The 24496-nt window shown below is 40.4% G+C and overlaps 1 protein-coding gene across 2 annotated transcripts; it reads left to right on the top strand.

The window, feature by feature from the left end:
* The first annotated feature begins 1912 nt into the window (after positions 1-1912).
* dnmt3ba (DNA (cytosine-5-)-methyltransferase 3 beta, duplicate a) lies at positions 1913-20381 on the top strand. Of its 2 annotated transcripts, XR_003692970.1 has the most exons (27): positions 1913-3109; positions 4533-4667; positions 5420-5565; positions 5867-6038; positions 6151-7841; positions 7938-8052; positions 9126-9185; positions 9451-9494; positions 9880-10017; positions 10910-10972; positions 11137-11286; positions 11375-11482; positions 12718-12847; positions 12994-13113; positions 13233-13277; positions 13375-13454; positions 13607-13719; positions 15350-15533; positions 17411-17495; positions 17703-17848; positions 18250-18340; positions 18503-18651; positions 18766-18851; positions 18976-19045; positions 19467-19585; positions 19701-19902; positions 20058-20381. XR_003692970.1 is itself a non-coding variant. In XM_028582687.1 (26 exons), the coding sequence occupies exons 2-26, from the start codon at positions 4544-4546 to the stop codon at positions 19849-19851; spliced, it is 4380 nt and encodes a 1459-aa protein (XP_028438488.1). In that variant the 5' UTR covers positions 1913-3109; positions 4533-4543; the 3' UTR covers positions 19852-20381. The 2 variants fall into 2 exon arrangements, 1 of the variants encoding a protein (XP_028438488.1); XM_028582687.1 differs by having other exon boundaries at positions 19701-20381.
* Positions 20382-24496: the final 4115 nt, after the last annotated feature.

Below are 24496 nucleotides of genomic sequence, written 5' to 3'. Positions count from 1 at the left end.
GCATTCAGGGACAATTTGTTGTTTTAGTATTAAAGCAATATGTCACACTGTAAGATCATTTTCACATCAAGGGTGGTACACCTCAGTATTACTCCATAAATAAATACTGTGATACCATGAACATCAGCTCCCCCCACTGACACACAGCCATCAGGGTTCAGCCTTTTTGCTTATGTCTCTAACCATTCACTTACATTTATTCCTGAGCTTGAACATAAATTCAGACACATACATTAACCCCTGGACCTCCTCAGTGACTCTTAGTACCATCCTCTCTATAGCACACATGACAGAAAAAGGCTGGAAATTATTTCAGTCATGCAAACCAAGTTCCAACGCACACAATGTTACTTGGACCCTTAATGGTTAAACATTATACTTTAAGACAGTTATGTCATTGATTTATACTTGAACATCTCACTCCACAAGACACCACTTTGTCACACCTGACCAGTCACCTTTTATCAGTGTTTGTGCTATAACCTGTAAATTGTGCTATAAAATGTTTGTCTAATACAGAACTGAAAAAGGATAAAACTTTCTATTACTATGCTTGTAGTTTTGCAGCGAGTGAAATACACTGAAAACAGCAGTTGGCCTTTTGAGGTTTTTACTGAAAGTAATTGTAAAACTACTATTATAGGACAATAATGGAGATTAGAAATCAAAAAAATGAAATACCATCCAAATGAATTAGACCAAAGGAATTATAGTACAGTAACAACTTAAATGCCAGAAGAAACACAGTATCATCAGTGAATTACTATATGAGCATGTGTTTGGTCACAGATCTGACAAAATGGAGGATGTAACAACGTCAATTAAACTGTTGTGGGTGAGTTCCGATCGCCTAGTAGTTCCCTGCAAAGTGGACTGCACAGGGTATTCAGCCATGTTAAGTAAGATTCCAAACCATAGGGAGCTGAAAGTAAAGTGTGAACTGTGTAGGGAAGAACTGAACAATGGTTCATCACATTGCCGGAAGTTGACAAGCAGGATTACCCATCAGTCACTGATCCTCGCTAAAAATGACACTATACATCTTGTAAAATAATCAAATCCCATTTATTCACAAGTTACGTAAACTGTGCAGTCCACTTTGCAGGGAACTGCGTGATCAGAACGCACCCTGTAACTTATATTGAACTCTGCCAGTAGTGGTTGCTACAAGCAAGATAATGTTAAACCTAAACCAACTGCTGTCGGCAGAATAGACTTGCACAATCTTGTATGTTCAGGTTCCTTGACATGTCAAATATTCGATGTGTTCATCCTGCAGACACACTGGCAACCCATTTTTTCACCATTTGAGTCAAGAACTATTTATCTCAACATTGTAACATATTGTTAAGTTTACTGTATCCTCAGTCAATCAATCAATCAATCAATGAACCAGAACAGTTCGGCCCATTTACCCAGTGTTGTAAAGTCTGTATCTCTTCTTAATTGCCAGCAAACTACCGGTTGGCTGAGGCCAGGTGATTTGATGGTTGACTAACACAAATAACAAAACAACACAAGTCACGCAACTGGTCCGATTGGGGGTCATCAACAAAAATGGCAGTGCACCTCATGTTTTGGTGTTGCCAGACCCTCCTTCAGTGCGCTTTGGAGGAGGGTCTGGCAAAGCCAGACTAATAGGCTACCAACTCTGTGCCAGTGTTTTGGTTTTAAATGTAAATCCAAATACCAGGCTAACTACCCAATAATATACCCAGGCTGAAACTGTTCATATGTAGTTTGAGTCACCATATGACATAATAATATCTTTAATTACAGAGTTCCTTTCAAAACAAAGTAACAACGTGCTTTACAGTTTAAGTACATAATGAGGCCTACACAGGCCTCAGTGTCATTTTGTTTGACGGGCTTCAGCCGTACTTTCACAAAATGGCCAACATAGACGCCATATTGGCTGCGGGGTAGCTCTTTTATCAATCCTTTCTTTTGGCAGTTAGATAACGCTGTCAGTTTTTTTTATCATGGGCCCGCGTCAACCGTTAAAGATTCACCGTGATAAACTCGCCTTGTGATCAGTGCTGCAACACAGGCCACCTGTTGGCCTGATAGAGCGCCATTACATTGTTTCAACGGAACATAAAGTACGGTAGATAAGCCGCAGGATTCAGGAAACAGGTCTGACAAACAAACGACCAGTCTTTGCGACACAGGCTGCCATAATTGCGTATTTATAAAAACGTTATCTCTTAATGCATTCATGGCGTAACGATAACAGCAAGCTAAAACCAGCTTTCCTTTACTATTCAGTTTTCAAATGTTAGCTACCATATCACCCATTAAACTAGCTAACGTTACGAACCACAGCTTGTCAACAAACCAAAGATCGTCGAATGTTAGCTTAACGTTATAACAAGACATTCGTGTGGCTAACGTTATAGCTAGCTTGTAATAAGTTTGTAACGTTGTCCCTGGACGAAAAAGGTCTCTACTCCTGAACGAACTGAAATGAAGGTTGACTCTACTATTATGTTTATCTCTAATTTTCTATCACGATAATATACCCAACGATATGATATTCATTTTAGTGGCTAGCTAATTCAACATTTCACGGTGATAGCCTGCATCGGAAGGCCGGTAGGCTCGCGAACGCAAGAGCTAGCGTTAAATTAACGTCAGCATATTTGCCGATAAACTGGAAATCGGATATGGTTACTTTGCCTGCCGTGCGGGCTAGCATATTATTAATCAACCTGTGCTAATGTTGAGGGGTGGGGTAATATAGCTATGTTAAACTATACAGTTATTTATTTTAAGAAATAAATTGAGAATTGAGTTCGTTTGTTCTGCAGCAATTTTCGACCAACTAAAAATCGGCGAGATAACCGTTATGTAGCTAGCTATGTGTACTTGTAATGCGGCGATAGCATTATATTTGACTAATAATTAAGCCGCCTGTTCTCATTTTGGATGGGTGGAGATCTCGCGGCTAATTTAGCAGCCCTACTACGGGACAGCCTCCTACATCGGTCGTCCAATGGATCATTACGCAGACGTCACAAGGGCCGGTCTGCCTATGTAAAAAAAAAAAAGTGCTTCAGGAGGAAGCGAAGAGTCAGGAGGAACATCTATCTATAAGGGAACCGGCGAGGTAAGTTACCCACGATCTGTCTGTTATGCAACATCATACACAAAACCAGCCGTTTATATTCTATTGACACCATTCTCATATAGAGGTGGTTTACGGATGATTCGCACAGGGTCATGTTGCCTTTTTATTGTCCTGGTTGTTTTAAATCCAACCCTCTGCCGGCTCACAACACAAAGACCGGCTCATACAGACCCACCGCGATAACAGCAGATTGGATCGTGAGCCAGGGAGATTTTGACTTAAAATAAAGATTGCAATTGACTTCAATTTGTTTATTTATACCGGTTGCTGTAATAACGAGTGTATTCGCGGATAGTCCGCTGTAATTACATTCTCTTCAACGGCCGTTTGAATTTAGAAATCATAGTCATTTTAGCTATTGGTTCAACGTAACGTTAGAACATAAAGATCGCTCCCCTCATGTGAAACCAGGCTGTAACGTTAGCATCTGCACCATGCATGTAATGTTATGTGATATGTTAAAAACAAACCCTGACTATAAAAATGGAAATGTCACTCGGCGTGCAAGGAACTGTACCACTCGTGGTGCATTGTATTTGTTTTTCCTGCAAGTAAAGTAAAGTAACATGATCTGATGAAAGCTCAAATTTCCTTGTCAGTGAAAGTTGTGCACTGGGGGACGTTCGCGGCAAAAAAAAAAAAGAACAACGCGAGATTTCATTAACGCTTTCTATACATTAGGGAGGAAGGGGAGGAGAGACAGCAGCAGCGTGGCTCAAGTCTCCGGTAGCACTCAGCTACTGCTCAGCTTTGGGTTTTAATGTGCACATGTCAAGAAAACAGTCATATATAACCAAAAGACGCAAATGTGAAGATTATTTGACGTAAAAACTACTTGTCTTTATTCTCGACCGTCAACAATAGGGGATTAAAACCCACCCACTGGCCCAGTCTCACCCACCTCCCCCACCCCTGGAAGTCAGCCATGTCTGGCAATCAGCCATGTTTTTATAATACATGAGTATATAATATTACAAATTAGCAGTAAATTATGTAAAGATAAATTAAATAAACTTTTTGCCCCCACAATCTTGGCATTAAGGCAATCCTGGTCTCGAAAAACACTCAAATCCATAATTTCTACATTTTTATATGTGTTCTTCCCACTTTCTATTGCAACTGCTGCAGAGCAATTTCCCTCGGGATAAATAAAGCTTTATCTTATCTTATTTTAACTCACATAGGTCCTCACTTTGGAGTTAGGTGTGGTGGTTTAAGGTAAAACCATGCACAGAGCCTTGTGATTTAATAGTAGTAATTTGGATCAAATTGCCAATGCTGCGATTAGTGGACTATCTGCTCTACCTCCTGAGCCACAGTCGCTCAACAGTCAAAATGTTCTGATTTTATGTTTGGTGTGTAGATGGAAATATGAAATAATTGTAAACGTTTTCTTTCCTAGAGAGCTGCAAGATGGCAAGTGCAGCGATTGTGCCCCCAGACTACATCCAAGATAAAAGCAGCCGCCTTTATGTGGTGACCTGGTTCAACAACCTGCTGAAGACAAACTTCACAGATGTGGGGCAGCTGGGTTCAGGTGATTCATGACCAGATATAATTCAGTGCAGTGGTACTTTTGTAACTTGTAACTAACTTTTATTAACGTCTAACTCATTATTATAATTGGAGTTGGGTTTCACACCTAAATGTCTGATCATACTTTCAGATATCAACCTAATTTGTCTGTATTTTTACCTGTGTTTTAGGCCCTGGTAAGTAACCGCTAATTACCTGCTTAATCAAGCCAACTCAATTTTATCATAGCCCAATATCCCAAATTTTCCTCAGCGGGCTTTACAATCATTACAGCATATGACACCTTCTGTCCTTTGTCCCTCGTACTTGAATAAGGAAAAACTCTCCTTTTCAAAACAATCTTTACATGGGGAAATAAATTGAATAAACCTCAGGGAGAGAGTGTGTACAGAGCGGCTGCTGCTGCTTCACATATACGTTTTGCACTGGCAAACCAGCAGGAGGCTTTGGCGGCATGAAGCTGCTAGAGGAAATACATTGGTTTTGTCACTTAATTACAGTGAGAGAGTCAGTGGGGCATCAGTATTATATATTGCAGAAAAGAACAGCCACAGTAAGCTGTTAGACGAGGAGCCGTGTGGAAAAAATGCCTGCACCACAACAGCACAGCTTGAATGGTCATGGTTGGTCACAGCTCAGCACGCTGTAATATCCTCACTGCTTTTGAAAAACAGCAGAACACAAGAGTGATCGTCCCTCCATTTGCACAAACAACACTTGTTGAGCTGTCTTTCTTTCTGTATGATCCTACAGGTGCATGCCACTGTCAGATCATGGACTTGGTTATCCCTGGCTCTGTTGATATGACCAAGGTGAAGTTTGATGCGCAAGGTGAGGATGACTGTAAGCACAATTTCCATCTCCTCCATGAGGCCTTCAGGGAGAGCGGTATCACAAAGGTATGTGCCTTTTCTCGAGTAGAGTAGCATTACAATTTCTGTAGAGGTGCTGGTAAGCAGATTTTCGCACTTTCGGACAACGCAAGGTTAGCTGCTTCCTCCTATTTGTAATCTTCATGCTTAGCTAAGATAGCCACATGCTCTCTCTACTACTATATTTAGTGGAGAGATATGAGAGTGATATCGATCTTCTCATCTAAATTTTGACAAGAAGACGTGTTGTTTTGTTTCCCCCTGATGTTCAATATGTACGTTTTATTAATTTCACAATCTTGTCATGTCCTCTTTGTCTTGCTTTTAGACTTTTCCAGTTGATGAGATTATAAAAGGGGATTCTCAAAGCAATTTTGAGACCCTGAAGTGGTTCAAAGTTTTCTACATGACAAATACGAAAAGTGAAGAATACGACCCTGTGAAAGCACGGGATAGTCAGGATATCAGCCCTATTGTGGTACCTCCCCAATTGCATAAAGGTAACTTAAGATTTTCTTTCACTGTGATTATAAAATAGGGCAGTTCATTGTGTGTTGTTCTTCACATTTGCAATAAATGTGCAGTAATAATGTTTCTGTCTCACTTTGTCAGGGATATCTAAATTGGAATCAGACACGGAGGAAAAGGGCACTGTAGTGACTAAATTTCCTTTCACTGAGAAGTGGAAGGGAATTCATGAATGGGCTGACCAGAGTAGTCTTGGAGAGCAATATACCTTCTGCCGCTCTTGTGACAGAAACCTGAAGACATTTTCGAAAGGCCTTATTGAACTCAGGCGACATGCGGAAACAAACAAACACAAGAAAAAGGCTAAAATTTACAGGAGCCAACACTCTGAGCCGTTGCCCTGTAGCGACGCAGCTATTCAGTTTATTCACAAACACTGCAACACTGGCTCTGCTAAAGGGAAACATGTGTCTACACACTTTGCACGCAGTAAACTGGGGCTGCATTACCCCAAAGACATCGCATCTGTTTGCCAACACACTCCTTACTGTGTATACATTTATGGAGGGGTAACCCTGGGAAAGGATGCTACTGTCTCTGTGGTCCTTGTTGGGTTTTTTGATGTCGAAGCCTCCAGGCACTGCATCCGATTTCTGGACGCTCTTGCAGGGGATCAAACACCAGCAGCAGTGGTGGAGACCTTGAAGAAATTCGGGTTACACACCGATAATCTTGCTGCTGTTTATTCTGATGGTAAAGGTGCGGCTTCAGAGCAGATCTACACACAGCTCAGGGAACTGAACCCAAACATAGTAGCCTTAGGTGGGCTGTACGCCGTCGCTGATGCTGCTTGTCACGCGGGGGTTAATAAGCTCTCCAAACAGGCTCAAGAGTTGATCGTTGATATCCATGCCCACTACTCTTCCTGCTCTACCAAGAATGATGAGCTCAAGGCTCTCTTTGGCTCAGATATCAGTGCAGACAGTCCATCATTTCATCTCAACACCAGCTGCCTTAAATTCTGCCTGCTTGTCAATAAAATCTTGGAAATATGGACAGATCTCATAATTTACTTTAAGTCTTGCGACAAGGATGATAACAAAGCCAAGTCAATCTGCTCCCAGCTGCACGATCCCAAAGTCAGGGCAACATTTATGTTCCTGGAGCACGCCCTCAAGCCTCTGCACAATTTCCAAAGGCATCTGCAGACACAGCAGGGAGCTGCTCGAGCGAATATGCTGCTCATCCTAGAAGAAGCCAGTAGCCTGCTATGCACCTACACCTCCTACTTCCTTCACCCTGAAGCTGCTGTTCGCTTTCTCCAAGAACACGATGCCCAAATCCTAAAAGACAAGAAATTCCTCCTGTCGAGCCCTGAACTCAGTCTGGGCGGGAAATCTGTGGAAGACTTCCTGAATGAGTCTGAGGCTACAGAGGCACTTCCAGTGTTTAAAGAGCAGGTGTTGTCTTTCTATGTCACACTCGCAGGTTGCATTGCACAGGAGCTGCCTCTTAATGACAACATGCTAAGGAGCATAGCTCAGCTGCTGAACCCCCAGAGCAGGCAGAAGGTGACTGGGGAAGAGGTTGGGGAGCTTGGGACCAAGCTGCAAATCTGCAGCTCCCCTGAGGAGGTCAACCAGCTTACAAGTGAATTCCTTGAGTATCAGCGGGCTGAGGAGGGAGAGAAGGACAACTCGGCAGTGGTTTTACTAGAGAAACACTGGGCCAGCGTACTAAAGGACACCAAGCCGACTTCAATCTTCAGGAAGCTTGTTTTGACCCTGTTGTCTCTCCCCTGCCCTCCACTCGAGGCCCAGCAGGTTTTTACTCAGGTATGTAAACCGAGGAACTGTATCAACATCTTTTGTCCGTGTTTAGTTTTCATGTGTTTAATTAATTTTGTGCACTTGCTGTATTTCCTGTCTCAGGCCCTGGAGAGTGAAGATGCTGCACTGTTCTCTGAGAGTGAAGCCCTAACAGAAAGCGATTGTGATGTCATGTCTGACAGCGTCCTCTCCGACAGCACCTTGGTTCACACTGAAGGTAAATTAAAACTGCAGGAGGTAGAATTTATATCGCTGAACTACTGAAGCTGCACGCTCCTCTGAGGTCATTAAGGCCTGCTGACCAGCTACTCTTTGTTACGCGGCTCAAAAATAGGGGAGATCGAGCATTTTCACCACAAGGCTGGGGAATGAATTGCCTCTGCATGTCAGATTGGCCCCCCAGCCCACATTTTTAAGCCACGACTTAAAACTCACTTTTATTCATTGGCCTTTAAACCTGCTTGAGAGTTTTATCCTGCATTTTCATTTTCCAGTTTGTTACTTGTTTTAAATGTTCGTTTTTGTTACTCGTGTGTTTATAATCTGTCCTAAGTCATGTCAATGTCCAGCACTTTGGTCAACCTGGTTGTTTTAAATGTGCTTTACAAATAAGATTGGATTGGATTGGATTAGAATAAAAAAAAAAAAAAAACCAGAATTTGAAGTAGAGTGAGACCTCTTCCTGCAGCTCTCTGTCTAGCCCCTTCCATCAGCACGGGCATACAGTAACATTTATAATCATTAAATTCATCCAGATGGCATGATGTTATGAAGCGTTGCTTCTATGGGAATTCTTTTTTATTTTTTTTTGTAAAGCCCTTAAACATATTATGAATTGAGGCTCTAGTTAGCTCTAAACATTAACTTGAATTATCCGCAGCCGTGAGCTAAGTTTAGCAGAAGGCTAAGCTAACGGCTTGTCTACTGTGTTTACGTTTCCTCTCACACCACCTCTGGCGTGTCCTCTTTCGGATGGCAGCAGTAGGCGATGCTACGGCTTTGGCCTCTGGTCTGAGCCTTTGGCTACGGTAAACAGAACAGCCAATAGTAAGTCTCTCTTTTTAATGACCTGTGATTGGCCAAAGTCTCGATTTACTAAAGCCTGAATACAGAGCCAAGGAGGAGATGCTGAAGTCTATTTTTTCACTAGACCACTTGAATTACAGTATGCTGAAAGAGCATTATGGAATTTCTGCCCAATGACAGCAACAATAAAGTACCTACCACAGCTTTAAGTTTGCAAGAATTTGCATTGGATCCCGCATATTATTTACAAATCTTATTTTATAGAACTGAATGGCCTTAATGTGAGAGTGAAGCCATGTGAAGTCCGCCTAACAAAGATACATCGTAAGTAAAACTATGTTTAAACTTTTTTATTTTCAGAATTTACACTATTTTACAAAAAATACCTATCATGTCATTATGAAAGTGTCACTTTTATCTTGTAGATGCATTTTGTAAAATGAAGAGAATCTTACTGGAGCTTAAATATTATTCAAGTCTTATATTTTTTTGTAATGAGCATCAGATTCAGGATCCCGTCATCCTCTAGATTTACAGTTATCATATCTCTGATGATATCAACTTCAATAATTTCTGTTTCCTTCCAAAGAACATGCCAATACACCTGGAGAGAATGGCGCACAGTGTCAAGAGGTAAAAGATTATCATAAAAGAAGAAATGTGGTTTAAAAAAAGCTGGATTTTTAGTGACAAATAGGACTCGGTTGGGCTGAATTTAAATGCAACTGTAATGTCTATTATTTGACCATAAATACTGTCAGCTATACAAAAAAAACTGCACTGAAACCAGAAGAACACAGAAAAAGTGAATGTTTGTTGCGTCATATTTGGCTCTTTTTCTCTCATCTACTAACAGTCTTTTCCATTTACTTTTGCTTTATTCTTTATGGCCAACATAATCACTGGTATGATGAGTTGCAGTTTGCTCCTATATGAAGGTGTGTCTGTGTGTGCGTTTTGGTGTACATTTGCACGTGCATGATATTCGAGTGTGTAATGAGAGTGTGTTGTCTCTCAGATGACCAGTAGGGGATGTTATGGCTGGGAGAGCAGCTTGCGCCAGAAGCCACAGGCCCGTACAGTGTTTCAGGCTGGTGCTAGCACCTGGTCCAACCCCGTAGGTGTTGATAATGGTCTGAAGTCCAAAGATGAGGTGGTAGGTATACTCACGTATACTACCAGAATACCACAGGGCCATGACTCTGGCCTCTGAAATAAGTTGTCAATGGTTTACGCTACACCATGTCAGCATCCTGCACAATGACAAACATGAGAATCTGATTGCATAATTACAACCAGGCTTGGAGCATGATAGCATTTGATGAAATCTGAATCCTTTTGAATAAGGCTAGAGGTCTAAAACCCCACATGGAGCCTATAAATGAACTTAGATTGATTCATTGTTACATTTTATTCCATTTGACATAAAATGAAAGCACATCTGTTCTGTGAGACGACTGAGTGACTGACATCAAAAATGCTTCCTGAGTGGATTGCCCTTTTGACTCTGAGCTTAACAAATGAAAAAACTGGAACCAGCTATCAAAATCCAATTCCCAACTTTAACGCGCCTTCGTTTCAGATTTATCATTTGCTTTGTCCTCATGGTGCCAAGTTAAATAATGAGGCAATAAGTGGGATAACACATCTGCCTAATCATTGTGCTGGCTCCCATGTTTCAATTCAATTGAGATAATTTAGCTTGAAATCACAGTGGAAAAGGCGTTTTCTTGGCTTTTTATTTCCCCAGTTTAAATAGTCAATATATTTCAGTATATTTTACTGCTTTGAACAAAGTGGATGTTCATATCTTAATGATGAAGGGCTCAATTGCTTCTTGTTTTTAACAAATTCTTTCCTCCAAGTCGCCTAAAATTAACTATCAAAAACAAATATGTAATTGATTGGTCATAAATGTATGTATGTACCATCAAATCAAATGCAGTTATTAATGTGTTTGTTTTTTAAATACACAGATCTTCACCTAAACTACTTTTCATCTTTGACTTAAAAGTTTAAGCGCTGTTTTAAATGTGTTTGACTCTCAGGTAGAAGAGACATCACCATTCAGTAAACCGACACCAAGAGCACGGCGGAAACATGCCTACCAGGTAACGCAACAGTTACAGGAAACAGCCCATAATACAGTTGTTATCAAATTCTGCTGATCAGACATCATGTGATAGAAAATATCTATGTGAGTATCGTCTTTTAGATTAAAAAAAAAGGTAGTTTTGAATTATCATCTTTTCTTGTTCTCTTATGATGTCTGCAGGATGGGAAAGGGTTTCTGACAGGGGAGCTGGTGTGGGGGAAAGTGAAGGGCTTTTCCTGGTGGCCTGGGATGGTGATGCCTTGGAAAACCAAGTCATCTCCCCCGGGAATGCGGAAGGTGGAATGGTTCGGAGACGGGATGTTCTCAGAGGTTAGAAGCGCTCTAAATGTGCTTGAGCTGCAGAGACACTTCACATCTGTTCAAGTGGATTTCTCATCACCATTTCTTTCCGTTGCAGATCTATACGGAGGGTCTGCTGACGTTCAGTGCCTTCACCAAGTGCTTCTGCAAAAATTCCTTTGCCAGCTTGCCAACCTACAAGGAAGCCATCTTTCAGATCATCGAGGTAAAAAGCAAAACTCTCAACCACATCCATCAAAACATTTTGTATCACATCCTGTTTCTTAATGTCTGTTGTCTTTCCGGTGCAGTTTCTCTTACACATCCTCTCGTTGTTAGTTTTCATGTTGACGTCAGTGGGGCCGTAAACAATAACAAAACAGCAAAAAAAGTTTAAGTCTGACTTACAGTGTACTTCTACATCATAGGAAGACATTGTACTTCTATATTTCCCTGACAGAGAATGGGGCAGATTCAAAATGTAATCACAAAATATCACCATGAAAATGTGGAGTAATCAGACAGTTGCCTCATGGACTCATGGCAGTGCGCTACCCAATGAGAGCTAATCAGCACCTATCTGCATTCATCAACTACCAGAACCCCTGTGACGTGTGTGCACACACACACACACACACACACACACACACTTGCACAGTGCGTTTTTACCCTTTAGATGGCGGTGGAGCGTTTTTAAGATTTCCACTCTGGAGGGTGGTTTCACCTTTTTGCGTTTTTAAGCCCGTCTAAACGAAAGGCACATCTGATAAAATATTTTGTCGTTTTCACCCGAGAGTGTTGTCGTGTAAAAAGGCCATTAGTGTTGGCAAATGGCTTTTTATTGAGTTTCCTTTTAGCGAAATAATATACACGGAAAAGCCAGCGTTACATAGCGCCTTTTTCTCCAACCTTATTCAACACAACAGTTGCGATGTTCCTGTCACCTCTCCACTCGTGCTCCAGGAACGTGAAGAAAAGTTTGCTTGTTATATCCAGCAGTCATGTTAACGTTAGAAGCAGCAAAAAGTGAACCGCAGTCCCAGCCTGTAAACCCCGCTGCTGTCCAGAGTGTGTCGACAGTCTGCTGCGTGCTGCACCAGCAGCTTATTTTTCCGCCTTTTAGTTTTATTTTTAATATCCAATATCCAATGCTGTCCAAATTGCTCCAAAATCCAAACCCCAAGTTTTTTGGGTACACAGGAAACCAAGTGTGATATTTCAAAGACAGACGCAGAGACGTACACACACACAGAGGCGTCCCGCTTTATTAGATAGATAGAGGAAGAAGTCTGTTCTCATCCCATCAATACTGACATAGAGTGGTTATTTGTACCATTTTTCTATATAATTGTGGTGAAAAGGCCCAGATTCACTCATTCACAAATCTCCTGTAATGGGATCTTATCAGTTTATTGAGGGGAATGTGTTAACTCATTGCAAGGAAATGTTTGTAATCTTCAGTTGGCAGGTGAGCGATGTGGGAAGTCTTTTGCTGAAGCGGAAGGAAATAAAGAAAAAGAGCTGAAGCTGATGCTGGAATGGGCTTCTGGAGGATTTCTGCCTACTGGACCGGAAGGATTCGTACCTCCTGGTAGGAGCACATTTATACATTTATATTTATTTTACTTCTTTATTAATTACTAGATTTAATGAAATCCTCAGGGAGTAGACTGGTACAGACAGTCTTGTTGTATGTATTAAGAATTTCTCTTGATTCCATCTTTCCTGGTCTTAAAGATGCTGCAGCACATCATGATTCTTCTGACTCGACCATGTCTGACTGCCAGCCTCCGGCCAAAAGGAAATACGTTTTTAAAAACAAGCCAAATCCACCCGTAATAATAACCTATAACAGAGGTACGTATCATTTTTGTCCACATTTAGTCCACAGACATGACATCAAAGACTCAAAGACTAGATTCAGTCATACGTTTTATGTTATTATTTGTGATTTGTTTTAATATTTTACTTTACAGAATCAATAAGAGATAAGGTCAAAGAGAAAGGCAAAAGAATTGAAGGTAAGTTTTGTGAGAGCGTATTGAAGAAGTTTGTGATTTTAAAGCTTTGATACAAATATTAAACGCTTGATTTTAGAGTAACTGTTTGTTATTTCAGATTTTTGTCTGTCTTGTGGATCAACTGAGATTGAAGTGCCGCACCCGTTGTTTGAAGGTGGTCTTTGTCTAAGATGCAAGGTAATCTGATAAACCGACGGTCTATCTCTGTCTACTGCATGTGGCCTGCTTTTCTTCCTCCCAGCCCAGTTTGTGAATGTCTAACCTCCATCTGAAACACAGATGCCAGTAACATCCCAAACGCTGCAAGACAACCATGTCACTGTTTACAGGGGAACTTCACAGAGACGCTGTTTCGCTATGATGAAGATGGCTACCAGTCGTATTGCACCGTGTGCTGCGCCGGTTTAGAGGTGATTCTGTGTGGCAACGCCAGCTGCTGCAGGTAAACACTGCTCAGGTGTTATATTCAGTGTTTCCCACAGATTAGAAGGCAATTTGTGTGTGTGTGGAGTGGGGGGGGGGGGGGGGGGGGTTGAGAAAAAAACGGAGGAGGACACGCTGTTGGATGCTGTCCTCCTCTCCTACTCTTTCTTCAATGCCTAACAAATCTATCTCTTTCTCTCCCTGACCCTGTCTTTATGATTGAGCAGCACTGGTTGAAGCCTGAAAATATTGTAAACAAATGAATAACATACCTAATTACGCTAGTCGGACTGTTCAGCTCTGTTTCAGACTGATACCTCCGGTTCAGGCTGGTCCTCATCCTCAACACGTGCCTTTTTCAGTGTAAGAGTAAAAAAATTACATAACATTATTTATAATAAGTTTATTTGATTCACAGCTGCTACATATAGTGTTTTGACCTCGACAACCCAACTGCATTTAACCGCAAACTAGTTAACTTTCTAAAGCAGGCGCAATCGCTTCTTTGCTAAGAGTCGGGTCAGGACTCCAACATTAACATACTGACAACATTGTATTCAGAATATAAAATATTTTTGTAGCACTCTTTAATGTGTGATTGTGTAAAAATGTTCACGAGATACCGACCTTTTCTGAACTTGTGAATTTCGCCAGCCGTCTTCTCCTGTTTCTCCTGTTTCTCCTGTCATGGAGACAGACGCTGTGTGCACGGTGGAGGGGCTGTGTGTGTATGTGAGCGAGAAACAAGTGACAGAGAGATGGAGGAGAGCAGGGAAAGGAAATGCAGCTGAACGAATGCTGCATGTTTTAAATAGCATAAAGAAATTATAATATATGTAATAAAAAATAATTTAATAACGAAACGCAATGTGCGGCGGCAGGTGTTGATTGTGAGGCGCACCGCCACGGATTAGTCTATGTGTGGGAAACACTGATATTGGTGTTTATTGTTAATCACTGTAACCTCTGTAACTGCGATTTCTTTCATATTTCAAACCATGACACAAAACTAGATTAACAATTTAAAACAAAAAAACAAGGCAGATATCTGAAAAACTTGAAACACCCTCCTGAAGATGTTCTACTTTGATTTCCCATCACCATACAGTCCCATCTGAATATTACAAATAAAATGTACAGACACTAGATTACTTTGATACTGAAGAAAACTTGTCATTCTCGGGCACGTTTTGGAGTTACTGTATAAAATGCATTTTCATATTATATTTCTAAGTGGGTTTATGATAATGATATTCATATGGTGTGTAAGTCACACTGAATTTAAAGAGAATATAAACAGTGTATTTCATCTGTGTTCAGATTTGACTGAGTTATGACTCAGATAAGGAGTACAATCTTTTGAACATATAGCAGCAATCGGATGCTAACTGTTTTGAATAATTGTTAGTTTGGCAGTTGTTCTTACCTGAAAATTCTCCTGGTTGTCCTGATGTGTATTTTCGTCCACATTCTGTAAAGTTCAACTTTCTAAATGACTAAGAAATAGCAATGATGGTCAATAAAGGCTGGTCACTCTCTGTTACCTTCATTCGGATGACTCATGCTAACAACTCTACTTGTTTTTTTGTGTCTGTGTTATCATTTTTTCATTCACATGTATATTCTTGGGTGTTTTCGGTTTCTCCCAGATGTTTTTGTAAGGACTGTCTGGAAATCCTGGTGGGACTGGGAACCTTTGACAAGCTGAAAGATGTCGATCCATGGAGCTGCTACATGTGCAAGCCGTCGCAGTGCGACGGAAACCTCAAACTCAGACCAGACTGGAGCATCAAAGTTCAGGACTTCTTTGCCAACAACAGTGCCATGGCATTTGTATGTACCACACTTTACTCTCTCAGGGCACATTTCTAGTTCACATGCTGGCTTGTTTGAGGTTAAATTCTCACCAAGGCCCTGTTTACACGACAATGGTCGCGGGTGAAAACGACAAAATATTTTATCAGATGTGCCTTTCGTTTAGACTGGTTAGGACTCCCATTCCACGCCCTGTTGTGGTTTTGTAATCTAAGGTTGTTTGGAGCAATAATTCCACCTCCTCGTCTGTTCAGACAAAATTGTCAGCTTTTGTTGTTCGCTTTGTGCTACTAGGTAGAGAAGTAGAAGGAAGTTTCTACGCAGGTGTGCGGACTTGGTGGTGTTGTGTGGCAGTGCTTCACGCTACCACCTAGCCGCCTGGTGTGCATACTACATTGAATTTCACACACTTTTGCGTCACCATATGCACGCAGATTTCCCCCCCCAAAACGTTTAATCTTCAGATCGTTTCCATCTAAACATAGCCTAAATATCAAACAAAAAACAGACACTATATCGTATTAAGTTGCTGGGAGCTGTACATTCACCACTTCTAAACAGAGGCAGATCATAATCTTGGAGCGTCGATCCTCCACAGCGCTGTGCAATGCGAGACAATCTCGGAGCTGACCGGCCAAAGACAGCCGTTTTCATCGGACTCACCCTGGGTCCGGTTTATTAAGGTTAGCCTACTGCTAACTTATAATACTAATAACATTACTGTCGGCAAAATACCCCCGCAAATCAAATCCATACTTCAGTGTTAACCGTCAAGCCACTAAACCAGTATGGAAATTAACACCTCTGCTAAAGTGTTAAATTCATTAACAATAATACAAGACGAGACAACACCGCCGTCATTAAACGCTGACTTTGTTGATATCAACATGCATGCAATATTGTTGACAAAAAAGACAACACTAAAAGGTTTTGGCCCCCTCTCTCTGCGTGCGTGTGTGCACGGCCCCGCTTCGCCATGTTTTGGTTTGGCGCTACTAGGGAGAGAAGTAGAAGGAAGGTTCTACGGAAGCGCGCGGACTTGGTGGTGTTGTGTGGCAGTGCTTCACACTACCACCTAGCCGCCTGGTGTGCTTACTACATCGAATTTCACACACTTTTGCATCACCATATGCACGCAAACGCTTGTATAAACACGGAATAAAAAGTGAGAACGCAACACCACTTTTGCGTTTTCTCTTCAGATCGTTTCCGTCTAAACAAGTTTACATTACTAAACATGTAATGGCTGTACCAACTGAAATACAACCAGTTTATTAGGTGCACATATCAACATCCAGTGCCAAACTCATCATATTCACTGTTTGTTGAGATTGTCTGAGATGTGTTGATTCAGCTCTATGGTCATTTTGGAGGATGTACTTTACTTTGCGATACTGTTTAAATGTTTTGCATTTTTTGTGTACTAAATAAAAGTAACACCTAATAACTTAACCTAAACTTTAGTTACAACATAAATGTGTCTCCTTCTGTGTGTAAAAACCTGTAAAAGACAATCAAATTGGTTGTAAGTGCAGATAGAGGAAAGATAATGCCAGCAACATAATATTAGTTGAAGAACCAAATCAAAATGTATAAAAAAAAAAGATAATAATTTGATAATTCCACTACTATTTCATTTTTTACGTCATACAGTCCTTGATGCTTGTGGGTGTACTGTGAAGTTGTATGTGAGTGAAGCTGCAAATGAATCCTCATCTTTGTTTTAGAAGATGTATGTTTGTTAAAATGAGGCATTGTTTTACTGTAGTAATGGCAGAGGTTAGCAGATTAGATATAGGCTACTATCAGATGAGAACATTAATAGGGCTGCAACTAACAACTATTTTAATTAACGCGGCTGCACTGAAAGTTGTGTGTTTATTTTTTTATAACAGGAGCCTCACAGAGTTTACCCCTCCATCACTGCTGACCTGCGCAGACCAATCAGGGTGCTCTCGCTTTTTGACGGCATTGCAACAGGTTGGTTCATTATTTTATCTGACAAACTCATCCAGTCTCTGTGATTCGTTTGTCCATGCATACTACTGAAGAGGAGCCTTTTACAAGCCTCAGTTACACCTGAACAAAATTACAATTTTAATGGGGAAACAGTAATGGAGTTTACACTGCATAACGTGTAATCTTCTAATCAGTAACATGTCTGTAACTAATGTGGCATCGTGGCAGGATACCTGGTGCTCAAAGACCTGGGCTTCAAGATTGAGCGCTACATTGCTTCAGAGATTTGTGAGGATTCGATCGCTGTGGGGATGATCAAGCACGAGGGACAGATCGAATATGTCAACGACGTTCGTACCATCACAAGGAAACATGTGAGTGCAAGCAAGCTGGAGTGCATTTAGTGCTGTTGATTATCTGAGTGTGCCACACCAACCACTGAAAACAGAGCCAAACTCACCTTTAAAAACACACCTTGAGGGCGCCTGGGTAGCTCACCTGCTAGAGCGTGCGCGCCCATATACAGAGGTTTTCTCCTCGACACAGTTGCTGTGGGTTCGACGCCGACCTCCGGCCCTTTGCTGCATGTCATTCCCCCTCTCTCACCCCTTTCACATTTTCAGCTGTCCTATACAAATAAAGGCCTAAAAATGCCCCAAAAATAATCTTAAAAAACAAAAAACACACCTTGAAGTTGAGTTTGTGTAGTATGTGTCACACAAAAGATGCTAAAAACAATATAATCGAACTTAAGTTCTGTAATTGTGTGTTGCAGCTGGCTGAATGGGGTCCATTTGATCTTCTGATTGGAGGCAGTCCGTGTAACGACCTGTCCATGGTCAACCCTCTTCGAAAAGGATTATTTGGTATGCAGCTTCCAAACTTCTGTTAAGGGCATTTTGGTAGCTGTGCATTCTGAATAATAAACAAGTTGTTACTGATAAAATACTGGATAAAATCATGTTTGAGGATCCTCTACACACATAAATCCTTGAATCTACCTGTTTATCTCTTTGTTTGTCCTGAAGAGGGCACTGGAAGGCTCTTTTTTGAGTTCTACCGCCTTCTGACCCTGTTGAAGCCTAAGGAGGATGACAACCGTCCGTTCTTCTGGTTGTTTGAGAACGTGGTTTTCATGAGCGCCCACGACAAGTCAGATATCTGCAGATTCCTTGAGGTGATTACATTTCATTACCGGTGAAGTATCCCCTTAGCCCGATGGCAGGAAACGGACTGCATTAGGCATTAGGCATTATTGCTCATCATTTGCGTTCTCCCTTTTTTTCCTCAGTGTAATCCAATTCTTATCGATGCAGTGAAAGTTAGTCCTGCTCACAGAGCGCGCTACTTTTGGGGAAACCTCCCTGGCATGAACAGGTACTGTACATACTAATATGCAATCATATTCCCTTTCTTCATGCATATTGCACACTGGAAAACCAAAATGTATTACTTGGAAAGATGTTTTCAGTTTCCATGCCTGTCTGCGTCTTCTCTTTAGACCTCTCTCTACAGCTCTAGATGACAAAGTGGCCCTCCAGGATTGTTTGGAAGTAGGACGCGTTGCAAAGGTAGAAGCATTTAGTTTGCTGTGTGTAAAATAGATTACACTAATGTCACTAATGCAAGCTACAGTAGCTAGTAAGCTCATAGTCTCATACTGGGCAAATGTCAATTTTAGCAAAAACTTGTAGATTTTTTTTTTCTTTTCTTACTTTGTCTTTTCGTCCCTCCATCATTAAGAATTATTGTACTGGTGAGAAGTACCGAATAAATGATGATATTATAAATAGTTCTGGTTTTCTGTCATACTTTGTCCAGTTTGAAAAGGGTATTAAATTGCCTTTTATGTGGTATTAAAGAGGTCTTAAAAAGTCTAATGTATTTTGGTGAACCCTGCAGAAATTCTTAGGAAAGCTTGAATAACTCTAAAAAAGAATCTTAAAAAAATGGTTTAACACCCAGATTCTGATTTGCCGTCTCTTCCTGCAGTTTGACAAAGTCCGCACCATCACCACAAAGTCCAACTCTATTAGGCAGGGGAAGATGGGGCCACTTCCTGTCAGCATGAACGGCAAGGAGGACTACCTGTGGTGCACCGAAATGGAACAGTAAGCATTTCTGTTTGTGTTTCTCTTGCAGGCCACTTCTGGGTCTTGACCATGTAACACATATTAGATTATAAGATATCTTTTGTAACATTTTCCATGTCGTTTACTCTTCTAGGATCTTTGGCTTCCCCAAACACTACACGGACGTGAACAACATGGGCCGGAATCAGAGGCAGAAAGTCCTGGGTCGCTCCTGGAGTGTCCCTGTTATTCGCCACCTCTTCGCCCCGCTGAAGGATTATTTTGAATGTGAACAAGGACTGTGAACCGAACAGCAGCGGTAAACCTACTGCCTTATCTCCGCCCTGCATTACTAGGTAGTTCAAACTCTCCCGTCTTTTTCTGAAAAACCTAGTTTAGTATTTACTACTTTGACTTTTACAAGTGTTTAACTCATGATCTCCTGTGAATTGTCAGTCATCCACGATCCACTATCACCAGCAGGCACCGACACTTTTTTTTCTCTTGTTAGTTTTGTTCCAGGTTTCCTTTGAGTAATGATGATGGTGCTGTGATCAAACAATAATGTTGCTCAAAACATTGGCCTGAATCATGAAGCGACATTAGACAGTTAGCCAGCTGTCTTTGGGCTTAATCACCACGTGGACCTGCCAACAGCTCCATTACTTATATTAGAGTCATACCTACAGGATCCCGACATGAAACATAGAGTTTCCAATGAAACACGTAAGTTGCAATAGAGCTCTTTTCCCCTTCATTTCAGAGTAAGGGGCAGTGGATAGACAGGAAAGGTGGGGGATGACACGCAGCAAAGGGCCGCAGGTTGGATTCGAACCCGGGCTGCTGCAAAGGCCTCAGCCTGCATGGGTCGCACGCTCTTACTGGGTGAGCTAGAGGTCACTCCAACAATAGAGATCTTTTTATAGATCAGTAGAATCACTTTGCCAACCAGGATCATTATAATGAATGTCTGCTCTGTCAGCAGGAAGAGCTTGACTTTATCTGTTTTTAAGTATAGCATCTATCCCTAATAGTTTGTTGTTTGTTGTATTTATAGCCTTGCTTTTCCTATTTGGATAGTATTCCCAATATTTCCTAATTCATTCTCATTCTTCGATAATGACATTTTAATACAAACAGTATACATTGATAACCAGCCTCATGATGCCGGTTATTCAGGATCACCAATGTTAACTCAAAGAGAGCCATTGAACTTGCTTCGTGGTTCAGGCTTCAGGATCTCTACCTCAACACTGATTTACTGGTTAAAAATCTGCATTTACACTTTTTTTTATTTAATTTATGAATATGAAATCTTGTGATTTGTATATTATATTGTTTTATAGCATAATCTTACGTGGGATTTTAAAGAAGCAGTGTGTGGGATTTAGGGGGGGGGGTTTATTGGCAGAAATGGAATATTATATTTACAATTAGGTTTTCATTAGAGACCTGAAATCAGTCACCTGAAACTGAAGGCGTGTGTTTCCGTTAGCTTAAAATGAGCCCTTCATGTCTACATAGGGAGCTTCTAACAGTCGGTTATTTGAACCCTCTTACAACGCGACGTTGTAGTGAATAAGTATGAGGCCAAACGCAACAATAATATACTTTCTAATCCTTTATACATAAAGACGAGACTCACCTGACAAGTAACGAGATGTAACCAGTTTCGTTTGGTGACTACATTCTAGCATCTACCCTCACGCTTAGAAAGGGAGGGGTAAGTGCAGGGGTATTCACTGGGTTGCAATCTGCAACCACTGGATGCCACTAAATCCTACACACTGTTTCTCTAAGTCCTTTAAGTCTGATCTAAACGTGTTCATCACTATCTGTGATTGTTTTTACAAGCCACATTTTTTAAATCTGCTTTTTAATACGTTTTTATCCAAATTACATTTATCTCACTGTACTGCAACAGTGATGTCCAAACTTACCTCACTGGTTTTGCATTGGTGCTAACATTTTATCTATTTTAAGGACTGCTATTTATACCAAAAATGTTTTCTCTCTACTCATTGAGAACAAACTGTATTTTAAATATTTCAACTAGAGTGTCTTCACTATTACTGTATTAAGGACCAGGCTGCAGAGGTCTGGTTTAAACATAATGAGCAGTGTCTTCTAACATAGGAGACCATAAAGGATCATTACAATGGTTTTACACATTTCCTCCCCTAAATAACAAACGTGTGTACACTATAAAACAAAAAAAGCCAACCATATTTCACAGCGCACTATAAGTTCTAGCCAACCATGCTGCTTTGTTTAAGTAATAACGTTTAAGAGCTTTTATTATTTCTTTATTTAAAAAAAAAAGACAAACATGTATCTTTGTGAGGGTCAAACAATGTAAGATACTATTAAAACATACATGCACTGTACACACAGTAATGATTTTCTTTAGTTTTATTTTTTATAGATTTTATTTTTTATTTTACTCTTTTATAAGAGTGGGAAATGTAAAAAATAGGACAATAAATAAATAGAATTTAAGAAAAAATAAAATATAACTCAATTATGAATAAAAAAAATAGAAACAATCAAATAATAAAAATCTTTTTTTAAATAGAACAAAAAATGGAGAAAAGAATCATGAGAAAAAAAACTAAAGATGAGAAATCAGCATCTAATTCAGTAAATCCAAAATATTTCACCGTCCCCAACAGGTGGGGTTAATGACCACAGCTTTTAAAAATGCAGATCACCATTTTTTAATCAGGTAACCACTTGATAAAGGCTTTTAAACTTTTTGACTTATTAACGAAGCAGCAAGCCTTTAACTTGTTGTAGACAGTAGCCCGCCTGTGTATCAGGACCACAGGCTTTGTGTCTCACTGTCCGATCCAACTGGTGCTTGCTTAAAGGCAGAATGAGAAGGATTTCTCCATTGCTACGTTTCTGAACTGAGTCCGCACACAAGATAATGCTCCCGTGAGCATAGCCTTTTTATGGTAATTAAATATACATCCATGGGAGCATTACCTAGAGTGCAGACTCCATTTTCCGTCTTTTATCTGCCAAACAATTCATTGATTAATCAAGAAATAAATAGCAGATTAATGTTTATGTAGTGTACGCACAAAAACTACTGATATGGCCCTTTAGATCTTTGAGAAATGAACCGTTAGTTTTGTAATGTTTTCTAAATGTTTGATCTTTTTTTTTTTTTTTTTAATGAAAACTTTGATATTCTTTTAAAACATCAGTAGTACTGTTCAGGTGTCTCAACTGTGTTTTTATTGTTCAAAGTATCATGTTACCTTTACTAACAGTTAAGATATTGGTGCTGCCTTCAGTATGAATCACTGTTAGTTTGCCTGTGGTCGACACCATATAACTGTACTGTATCGGTTAACTGCATGTTGTGCAGTTACTCACAGACATGCATGATGGACAGGCCTACAGTGATGTGCTCGACACCGTTACCTCTTTGATTGTTTGTTTGGGACTTTTGATTCCGGATGGTGCTACGCTAACGGTGCTAACCTTGCATGTAAAGTTTGGTTTTGTCTTTTTTTTTTTTTTTTTTTTACCTCTGCCTTTAATTGGCAGCAGCTAAAAGTGAACTTTTGATGTTGGCTGTTGTTATGCCGTGTGTGGATTGTTTTTTTATGAAATGTGATGTAGGGAAGTATTAGTGGATGTAAAGCTCTACTCCCTGGTGAAAAGAACAAATGACATGTCAGGACAATTAATACAAGTTTAAATGGGATTAAACTTGGGAAGTGTTCAATTATGCCTGATTACAACAGGCATAAATATGTCTGATTACAGGCTTTATTGAACAGCTATTACCTGTTTTTACTGCCCACATGTTTTTTGTTTAATTTTTACCAGGTCCTTACAAATTTAGCCCGCCAAAAAAATCTGTTTCCTGAGCTGAAATATATTATTTTGACTTATTTTATTGTTTTGACAAATTTAGGAGTATGTTGTACCCTGGACCTTTTTTTTTTAATCATTATGTATGTAGTTTATTCCAACTTAATGTAGATAATTAGGAAATTAAGTTTCAGGTCACATGGAGTTTAGTGGTGCTGCAACATCAGGTGATAGAAATAAAATTTGAGCTGCATAACCTCTGCTTTTATTTTTTTTAAGATTAAGTCATTATACATGGTAAAACTGAAAGCACCTTTATTCCACCACAAGAGGTCAACATTGTTCTCCACACATCATTTGGGATCTGATGCTGGGAGAGAATCAGTGGCTTTATGTTGAGCTCATCCGCCTCCTGTGGACCTACATCCTGTCACAACTGCAGCTGTCTAAGATGGATGTGTAGATATGGAGGCAACAATGATGATTTCATCTTACCAGGATAATCCACCCAGTATGTATATGCACAGATTCAAAGATGTCTGTACAGTACATTTGCACGCCTGCATTGGTGGAAGAAGTACTCCAACATTTTACTGGAGTAAAAATAGCAAAACAACAGTGTAAAAATACTTTGTTACAAGTAAAAACACTGCATTCAAATTCATAGTTTAGCATAAAATTGTACATAGAATTAAAATACAAAAAGTATATATGAATCATATATATTATATCACTGGATTATAAGTCATTAGTGATGCATTAATGTGAAAACATCACTAATGTTGCAGCTGGTAAAGATGGAGCTCATTTAATGATGTATACTGCTGGGTAGCTTATAATAATACAACATAATTTATTATTAGTTGATTTATATTTTGTCCATCCATCGTTGTCCGCTTATCTGGGGTCGGGTCGCCAGGGGCAACAGCGGACCCCAAACTTCCCTTTCCCGAGCCACATTAACCAGCTCTGGCTGGGGGATCCCGAGGCGTTCCCAGGCCAGGATGGAGATATAGTCCCTCCACCTATTCCTGGGTCTTCCCCGAGGCCTCCTCCCAGCTGGAGGTGTCCAGGGGGGCATCCTTAGCAGATGTCCAAACCACCTCAACTGGCTCCTTTTGA

This window comes from Perca flavescens, chromosome 7 (genome assembly GCF_004354835.1).
Source record: "Perca flavescens isolate YP-PL-M2 chromosome 7, PFLA_1.0, whole genome shotgun sequence".
Classification (NCBI taxonomy): domain Eukaryota; kingdom Metazoa; phylum Chordata; class Actinopteri; order Perciformes; family Percidae; genus Perca; species Perca flavescens.
The sequence above is the reverse complement of the archived record's forward strand: the minus strand, read 5'-3'. Positions and strand labels throughout refer to the sequence as shown.

What these genes read in the sequence shown, in the direction of transcription:
- dnmt3ba (XM_028582687.1), top strand. Translation starts at nt 4,544, where the DNA reads ATGGCAAGTGCAGCGATTGTGCCCCCAGACTACATCCAAGATAAAAGC. An exon ending in GGGAGAGCGGTATCACAAAG is followed by an intron (nt 5,566 to 5,866) that starts GTATGTGCCTTT and finishes TCTTGCTTTTAG; the next exon opens with ACTTTTCCAGTTGATGAGAT. An exon ending in GGCGGAAACATGCCTACCAG is followed by an intron (nt 10,973 to 11,136) that starts GTAACGCAACAG and finishes TGATGTCTGCAG; the next exon opens with GATGGGAAAGGGTTTCTGAC.